The 9,790-nt window shown below is 39.9% G+C and overlaps 1 protein-coding gene across 1 annotated transcript; it reads right to left on the reverse strand.

The window, feature by feature from the left end:
- Positions 1–431: 431 nt before the first annotated feature.
- Positions 432–3,765, reverse strand: uts2r3 (urotensin-2 receptor 3). Its single transcript, XM_007550244.2, has 2 exons — positions 3,559–3,765; positions 432–1,716 (listed from the first exon to the last, which is right to left on the reverse strand). The coding sequence occupies exon 2, from the start codon at positions 1,673–1,675 to the stop codon at positions 563–565; it is 1,113 nt and encodes a 370-aa protein (XP_007550306.1). The 5' UTR covers positions 1,676–1,716; positions 3,559–3,765; the 3' UTR covers positions 432–562.
- Positions 3,766–9,790: the final 6,025 nt, after the last annotated feature.

The raw sequence follows: 9,790 nt of genomic DNA on the forward strand, positions 1-9,790 counted from the left end.
ATCTTTCTCAGGTAAAATTTAATATCAGCTATTTTCTCTGATAAAGCAAACATTGTCCTTTCATACGGCTTTTGTACAAAGTGCTATAATTTCTTCAACATCCTCATTGCTTCCGTCTTTGGTAGCCAATACTGTCACTTCCGAAGCATCCTTATGCCTTTTTAGTGCACTCCACCTTCTTCAAATTAAACAAAATTGGTGTCAAACTTTGGGCAGCAAACGTCTTTGTTGTGTTGCTATCATTTTAAAGATATTAATGAAAGTTTCCAGAGGTCAACAAGCCCCCCCACATCTACAAAATGAACAAATTTGATGTCAATCCACTGTCTCAAAAATGTGCAAGGAAAAGCACAACTGATTGAGACCAAATTAGTTTGATTTTGTAAATGTGGGGAGCTGTTTGACCTTTGATGACCTCTGGAAACATTTATTATTAATACCTTTAAAATTATAGCAAAACAAAAATGAAGATTTTTGCTGCACAAACATTTGACACCAATGTAGTTTGATCTGAAGACGGTGGACGGTCAACTCCACTCAGGATGTTGGTGAGGATGTAACATCACTGTGGCAGCCCCCTGCAGTGATGCGAGCACCTGCCAATTGGTTTCCGCTTCCCAGTCAGTAACGTGTAGAAGAAGGGATTGACGCAGGAGTTTCCATAAGTGAGTCCTGTCAGGATGCGGTTCACCGTCACCTGGGTCCCCACCGGTAATGTCCGAAGCATGTCGGGCTGGTAGAGGGGGAGCAGCTGCCAGATCCAGAATGGGAGGAAACAGGCCCAAAAGGCCAGGACGATACCCAGGATGAGAAGCAGAACTTTGGGTTTTGGTGCTCGGGGAGTGCATGCCGCGCCGGTTCCGTTTGCCCAGGCCGGCTGGGTCTGTGAAACCCAGTAGAGCCGGCCCAGAGTGGCGTAAAGTCCTCCGATGGCCAGCCCAGGGCCGAGGATGCTGGTGCAGAAAAGTACGCTCAAATAGGCCTTGGAGCTCTGCTCGTCCCACGCCGGGACGCACAGCTGTCCCTCGCCGTCCTCCCCGTCCTCCAGGTGCAAGGTGATCATCATGGGAAGGCTCAGAGCCACCGCCAGACCCCACGCCAGGGTGACCCGCAGCAGGTTGGAGGAGCTGGAGGAGGAGGTGCGCAGGGGATGGGCTACAGCTCTGAAGCGGTCCATGCTCATGGCGGTGAGGGTGAAGATGGAGGCGTGCATGGTGAGGAGGTCCAGACTCAGTAGGAGGCGGCAGCCCAGCTCCCCGAAGGCCCATCCGGACGCCAGGCTGTCGTACACAATGAAGGGAGCGGTGAAAAGGTAGAGCAGGTCGGCAAGCGCTAGGCTCAGCACCTGGAGGTGAAGAGAGGTGGAGGAGGTCGAGGGGGAGGGGGAGGAAGGAGAGGCAGAGCTCGCGAGACAGGAAGGAACAGGTATTCTTGTTAGGCAGCAGGCCAGTCCGGCTCCACGTCTTCTCCTAACTCTGCTGCGCCTCAGAAGGAGAACCAAAGTGTAAAGGTTTCCTGTGATGCCCAGCAGGGAGAGGAGCGAGAGGAGGGAGCAGAAGAGAGCGGTGGAGGCAAAGCTGGGCGATGGAGAGATGGAGGGAGAGGAGGAGGGCGCTGAGAGGTTCTGGATGGGAGTGAGGGTGTAGAGAGCTGTGGGAGCTAAAGACGGGTCCATTATGCCAAAAGGTCAGCAGGTTAGAGGGAAACGTCAGACTGCTGTGTAGAAGAGGAAGAAAGACAAACAGGCGATGTGGAGCAAATCAAAATGTAAAAGCAGATGGAGAGAAGAACATGACATGAGTTATTTTCTGTAGATTCTAGAGAAATTAAGAGTGCCCTATGTTGTACTTCTTTTTATGTTACAGCCACACGCTTCAAGGTATCTTCATTTGGTTTTATAAGGTACATGAACTCAAAATCATGCTTAATTGTGAAATGGAGGATAAAGTAATTCATTTTTACAATTTTTATGAATACAAATCAGAGCCCTATTCAGCCCATCACCTGATTATAGAAAGAGTATCGAGCACAACTACAAACCATCAAGAACGTGGCTGTCCACCTAGACCAGGGGTCTGCAGCTTGTACAATCCAAAGATTCATTTTCACCCTCAGACCAGTAAAATAAAACCTGTTTCGCTCCACAAATGCTACATCTGTTTGAAAAATTAATATTCATAATAAATGATTAGTCGTTTTTAAATAACCATAGATTTATATCTATTTTTTCTATTTAAATGTGAAACTTTTGTATAAACAGGATAGATACATTTTCTCTGGAATATATTTGTGGAAAATTGTGTAAAAAAAAAAAACAGTGTTTCCAAATAAAAAAAATAAGTGATCTAATATAAACACTTGCAGTTGAGATTGCAGCAAAAGATTGTTCAGTTATCAACATGGCTGCTGAATACTTCAGATTTTAGATGTTTGCAACAAAAAAATGTTGAAAGTCATGTCACAATTTCTGCTGCAACATCACATAAATCCTTGATTAAATACGTGTAAGTTTGATGTATTGTGACAAAATTTGCTCAACTCCAAGGGATTTGAGCACCTCTGAGCGTCACCACATGGATGATGTGAACAATGGTCCAGCAAATCCTGTTTCTGTCTGCTTCAGCTTGATTTGCCCCCATTCAAACTCTGACAGTAGACAATGTAAAGAAAGTCACATAAACACGATTAAATGAAAATGTCAGCAAATCCAGGATGGTTTATGTTCCAGCAGAAACCTGCTCTGGTTGGCACAGCCATCACGGTTTTATTGTTACAAGGGGAGCCCGCGTAGGCCGGGCTTTGGGCCGGGGGGTGGAGGGGGGGTTCTTCAATTCAAGACGGTAAATCTGCACGGAAAAACCTCCCCCTTTGGGTCAACAGCTGGGCAGCAATTAGGTGAAACAGTACGGGAACATGAAAGACAGCCGATCTTATTAGCAAGCAGGTTATAAACGGCCAAGGTTTTGTTTGGATTTCTTGAGCTCCTTTTGCGCACCGGTGGTTTGGATGGGGACCGGTGCGTGTAAATTTGCCGAGTCATAACGCAGCAGGACTCAAGCCTGGCGCTGCGCTCTGCTGAGAAAAAAAATTAAACACTCATTTTGAGAGGGGAGAGCAGCATGTTCGCTTCGATACACGCAGTTCTTGTGTGCAGAGAGAGAGATGTCTTCGTGAGAGAGGCTGACAGAGGAGCCCCGTGACCCGGGCGGCTGCTGCCCGCCGCTGCGGCTCCCTTTACATGACTAATTACATACACAATACACCGCGTTACATCTCTGTGTTTTATATTTTCAGTGAACATTTTAATAATCAAAAATAATCTACTTGTTAAATTAAACTCTCGCATTGCTGTTGGAAAAAAATAATGCTGGTTGTATTATGTTTGCTAGCGTCAAGGCCGTTCTAAATAATGTATTTTATTGACTTTAGTTGTAGTAAAATGCAATTTTGAATTTATTTGTGGGAGAGAGAAAAAAAACCCACATATTTTCCAATACTCTAACTGAAATGCATTTGAATTCAATACGTTTTACGACAGTTAAGTCATTTTCAACTTACTTTCTGAGATGTAAAATCCTGGACGTTACAAAATAATGTTCCTGGGTTGGAACCACTCAGCTCCCATTCTGAAATCTTCTCATTTCGATTCGTTCAGATGAGGAGGATTAGTATTTAATATTTAAAGTTGAAGTTTGGGGTGTGCGGTTCCGTCCTCAGCGCTGCTCTCCGTCCTCAGTCTCTGATTTGTCTGAGTCAGTCCGAGGATCCAGAGTGAGAGTCACACAAAGGGGTGGGATGAGAAATCAAGGGGGCTTCTCCTGCATCCAGACTCCATGTTTAGGCACAGCGAAGCCTCCCCCCTCCACCCTCCTGAGTGAAGTAAATATGAGAACATATTGAATTTAATTCAGAGTTTTACTTAATCACTCCTCAAATCTGTTGAAATCTGTTTTAATGATTTGACCGTTTTAATCCTAAATGTTTCATGTAATTATGGTTTGTACATCTCAGTTGTTTCTGAGTTATGGCTTCATGCGAAGCTTTTCTTTCCACCTTTCCACTGATTTGCCTCTGAGTTGTCCTGTAAGAATTTGAAACACTTAAAGTAGCATTAGCGTCTGTTTTTTTTTCTCCTGTACTTTGCAGCCACATTAAATCATACTCTTGATCATAGTTCGATGACTTTCTAATAGTTTCAGTGAAGCATAAATCTAAATGGGAATTTACTGGAAGAATTTACATTCGTGCCAATAAAATGACTATAAATAGAAATATTTTTGAGCTGAAAGCTCGTTTCCGTTCATTTATGAAACTTGTTCAGAGAGACTGTGTTGATTTGCTTAATGAAACATTTTTTATTTTTTATAATGAAAAATATATGTAATCTTTTTACCTAAACACTTTATATTAATGTTTAAGAACGCAGTAAAAAATTTCAGGTAACATATAACCATTGATGGATGACGTCCAGGCTGTTAATTGCAATTTCCTCCCAAAGGGGAATCAGAAGAGTCTCATAGATTAGCAGGATATTGCTATGGTGAATATTGTTTGTGAATTTAGACTGGCTGTGTTGTGGATTTAGAAGATAATCTGATTATTGCTGCATCACCCAAATATCCAAAACTGATGTTTGGCCATTTTCAGTCAGAGTTTTCAGCTAGAAAGTAGAATTCATGGCATCAGCAAAGTAAGCCTCTATATTTGACTGTCAGCATGATATTTCAGAAATTAGAATTTTCTTGTCAGTTTTCAGAATATGTTTCATGAAAACATGAATATTATTTGACGAAGCTGTGCTTGTTTTGGCCAGCAGATTGGCCTCTTATTACTCAGATGTCTGAGGCCTGCAGGGATTAGCTGTTGTTCTGGGTTCTTCTGTGACTTCCTGGATTAGACGACGATGCTCTCCTGGAATAATTTTGGTAAACTCCTAGGCGTGATCACAGTTTTTCCATGTGGTTGATGGTTTTCACAGTGAAATTTGTAACACCCTTATGGACTGACGGATGGTGAATATCAGGGCCAGATATGTAATTTTTTTAATGCTTTTTGCCTACTTTGTGTTGACAGATGGCTGATAATCAGGCCTGGGTGAGGCTGATGAAATTGAATTGAATTTATTTCCAAATAAATATGTTCAATCTCCTTTAATTCAAGATTTCAGAATGATGGCAATAAGCTTTATCTCTTAATACATGAAATTATATATTTGTGTTTAAATAGGTTAGGTGTGCTTGGAATTAAATTTAGTTTGATTATCTAAGACATTGTACTTCTGTACACCATCAATAGACACACATATTCATTTAAATGTCTATTTTTTTAAACAGTTTCTCTCTGAAGTCACCGCTGTGAAAGTGTTGCAAAGTTTCAGACATACATGATTCATTAGAGGTTTTCACTTGACTGTAGCTATTTTCACATTCAAGTGAATGTCTGACCTTTTGGTGGATTTCTGGGAAAACACAAAGACAGAAAAGTCAACCTGAACCAGATTCAGACCATATTGAACTCTTTTTGATATGGATTTTTTTTTAATACATTCAAACGGAGTTTAAGCTCAGTTTCGCCTCATTGCATGTGTGAAGTTCAGAAAGGGGCCTCGTATCACTGTTATTTCCTGTCATTTTGTGACGCACCTCCATAACTAACATTTCAACTCTGACCCAATGTCAATACCACAACAGTTCTTGTTCGCACTCAATCTGTCCAACCCTCACAAGGGGATTTATACCGTGATCTGGTGTTTAAACTGTAGAGGAAATTAACTATCCAATGTACTGGCCCGGATCAACATCTTTCCATGCGGGAGACAGCTCAGCTTTCCTGGTGGACGCTCCGACTGCATCGCTGAATAAACCGGCCTTTCAGGAGATATCAGAAGCAGCTCCCAACTGCCTGCTACCAGCCGAGTTGTTTTTGGCTCAGCAGTTGTCAAACCCACAGCTGCGGTCTGCCAGCTTCGAGAAGCTGGGCGGCTTGGAAATGATTTAAGTTGTGACTGCAGAATGTGAGGCTTGCGCCTCGTGTCGGTGCCGGTGGGGAGTCCATGCTCTAGTCCGCTTCGTACATAAAGACAGACAGACAGAGACAGGCAGTAAAGACTCAAGAGGGCTGGAGGGGGTGGGGGGGAGGTGGACATACCTATCCCCGTGGGGTGTGAGGAATTTGTGCAAATACCTGCCACAGGCATGCCAAAAAAGGGGAGAAAGGTCTGCCTCCATCACGCACCTATAGAAAGGCTTATTGGATGGAAATGTAGGAGGGCTGGTGTAACGAGAAGCCTGAAGAAGTAAAATCAAGAGGGGAAATAGGAGGAAAATGTTTACAAACTGTGAAGTGAGGTATTATACATCTACTTTTGTTTATTTCTAACACATGTAGTCATGGAAAAAAAAACTGATGGAGGGGAAAGAAGCTGGAGCTGTGGGCTGTTTATTTGTATTTGTCAGAGGACATCAATCTCAGCCAGTGGAGGCAACCAGTATAATTTTTAATTACATTTATCTGAGCAATGGGCTCCATGTTGGAGCTTTGACCTGGACTGCGTGTGTTTCTTTCAGTTAATTAGCCTGCATCACTCTTATATGCAAATCAGGTCTGAAGATGAGAGATGGAAACATTATCAGGATGTTTTTTGTGCGTGAAATTAATGGCTGGAAGAATGATTGTTGCATTTGAGCTGCAGAGATATTTTCTGCTTGCTCTATTGACCTTACGCACTCCAGCAAATTAAATCTGGATGTTTGGAATATGTTTCTAAAAAGCAAGATTATATATTTTTCTAAATAGTAGCTTTTGGCTTATTTGTGTAAAAGTTCTGTGTTTGTGTAAGTTCTTTCATTCTTATATAAATATTATATATTTGCATGAACGTATTATATACCTATATGTAACACTTTCTTTGTAATGTGTTTCCTTGCTGATCTGTGCTGTATTTGTGTGTGATTGACTTATTTATCTCTCTCTTTTAATCACATCATTGTTTTAGTCTGTCAATTTACTGATTATTTCTTGCGTGTGTGTATATGTGTGTGTGTGCGTGTGTGTGTGTGTAGGTGTGTGTGCATGTGTGTGTGTGTATCGAGTGACTAATGGTTTTATGTTTGTTTTTTTATGTTCTCTAAAAAGACCTTGTGTTACACTTTGCTGTTTAAATGTGTTCCATAAATTCATATTGATTAATGAATTGATTTAAAGACAAATTTAGTTTGCTTTTCTGCAATTATGGTCTGATATGGATCGATTCAAAAACATGAGTTATTATTATGTATATATTTTTATTTCTTGCTTTAATAGATTAAAGCACTGTTGCTACCACTAAATATGTAGATGTTTTCTTTTTTAAAATTTAATTAATACAACTATAAAATGTTAGCAAACAGTTATCATCTATTTTATGTAAGCTGTTGAAAGAAATATATAGCTCTGATGTGAGCAGCTGTGGATCAATTTACCAATTAATTAATTAAGTATTATGATCTTAGGACATAATACACACTAAGTGATTTATCTTTTAGGGAAAACATAGAAATCAAACTAAACTTTGGGTAACACTAAACTGTTGACTCCAATAATCTGAAATATTTAGCTGTTTTGATTTTGTGCTTGTAAAACCAAAATACAATTTCCACCAAATCTATGTTTAGTTTCAGTCTGATATGAAATAGAAAAGAAAAATTTGAGCCCCTCAAAGAATAAATAAAAGCAATAAAGCTGAGATCCCACTTATAGTGAGCTGAATCTTTCTTTAATTTTTTCACATTTTGCCACTTTACAGCCACACACTACAATGTTTATTGAAGGGATTTTATATACCAACATATAGCAGAGCATAATAAGGTTTAAGTAAAATATTTATTTATTTATTTATTTTTTTTTTGGTTTTTACAAGTACAAATCTAAAAGTCGTTTCATCCATCAGTATTCCATCCAAGCTCTGTCAGATTTGATGAAGACGGTCTGGAAAGAGCAAGATGGAGTTTAGTGTTGTCAAGATTTGACTCTTTCTTCCTGCAGGAAATCAGCTTCATTTTTCTGCATGTCTTTATTTTCTGCATCAGCAATCAGAAGACAGTCACGATATGACAAATCCTCCCTCACGTAAACGCCTATCAGCTCCCTAACCTCCTCCTGGCCGTCTTTGCTTTCCTCTTTCATTTCATTAATTAGCCTGTTTCTGAACAAACCGCCTGACAAATTGCCAGCCAGTTGACTGTCCTCAGCATACTGTAAGCTTGATTAAATGGGCGGACAGTTTTGCAGGTGACAAATGGTTGCTGGACCAACCTGCATCTCAACTTGTGATGAGTTATTGATCCCCTGTTTTACACACCTCCAACCCCCTCAATACCCAAATCAGGAGTTTATCCTGCAGCATTGATAGAGGCAGTGTTTAACAAGATTAGCTCTCTTTCAAGCAGGTAAAATACATTTTAAAAGATTCAGAGCGTAACTACAGAAAACCCATGACGACGCCTCATGGAAACACCTAAGAGGAAGTTTCCATTCTGATGTGATTTTAAAGGATGTATTGGTAAAGTGGTTCAACTTTTATTTCTTAAAAACATTTTTCACTCTTGAAGGTGAATTTAGTTTATCATAGGTTTCAGAAGAATTATGTTTAAACCATAATCTATATTTTTACATTTATTTTATATATCTATTGTGCTTTACATGAGCTACAACATGAGGTCATGAAGCAAGGATTAAAGTGTAACATTTTACCTGTGGGCACAAATAAAGTTGAAATTGTAGTTTTGCTATAAATTGAACCATAGGACAACATTTTTTGGACATGCTGTATTATTGAAACAGTTATTTTTACACTATTTTTGATTGTTTGAAAAGACACAGAACATCCTGAAATATATGCAGATACATAAATTAGCGACCAAACAAAGGTCGCCTTGATGTGGTGACCCTAAATATGAAAAATGGATCATCCAGTCTCCACTTTTATTTCCAGCAGCTCTTTGTTTTCTGTTCTGGAGTTGATTCAGCAGAACCTGCTGTCTAAAATGATCCATCAGTGAAATCTGCCTTGTGGGCCTGAACCTAAAGTGAGTCTGCAGAGAGCACACAGTGTTCTGAGGGATGCACGTTTCCCTCATACTCTGCAGCATTTCATCTGGACTTTGTGTTACCATAATACAGTCTGGAACGTGTTACTCGTGAGGTTCAGTTTGTACCATTTGCAGAGTTCAGATCAGCCAGTCTCAGGTCTATCTGGAGCATAAAAGAAGCAGGGAGATCATTTTTTTTAATATTACTTAGGATTTTTTGTGAAAATGAAAAAAAAAAAGAAAAAAGAAATGTACTTTCCAGGGAACTATTACATGGTTAGTTTACAGAATGATATCTCATGCTTTGAAGGGCTTCAGAGAACAGAAACTGCAGACTGACTAAGAGAGTGTGACGAGAGCATTAATCACAGAAACAGCCAAGATGCCCATGGTGATTATGGAGGAGCTACAGAGATCTACAGCTCAGGTTGACAGGACAACTACAGCCTTAATCAATAAATTAGGATATTATTGAAAACTGAATTTATTTTAGTGTGTTATTTCACTGAGTGAAACACATTATTTAGATAAATGACACATTGTTTGACCATCCACATGGGCTTGTTTTGTTTGTCATTTGTTTGCATTTTGATCATTTTCAAATCTTGCCATATTCAGTTAATTTCTCTGTGTTCACATATGTTAGAAGGGTGTTTACATATGAGTTAATTCCTTTGCTCTGCATAAGTTTAAATGTATTTCTCTTAGATTATTGTCATCCT

Source organism: Poecilia formosa, unplaced genomic scaffold (assembly GCF_000485575.1).
Source record: "Poecilia formosa unplaced genomic scaffold, Poecilia_formosa-5.1.2 Scaffold34, whole genome shotgun sequence".
Classification (NCBI taxonomy): Eukaryota; Metazoa; Chordata; class Actinopteri; order Cyprinodontiformes; family Poeciliidae; genus Poecilia; species Poecilia formosa.

Coding starts and splice junctions, on each gene's coding strand:
- uts2r3 (XM_007550244.2), bottom strand. CDS start 1,675: ATGGACCCGTCTTTAGCTCCCACAGCTCTCTACACCCTCACTCCCATC.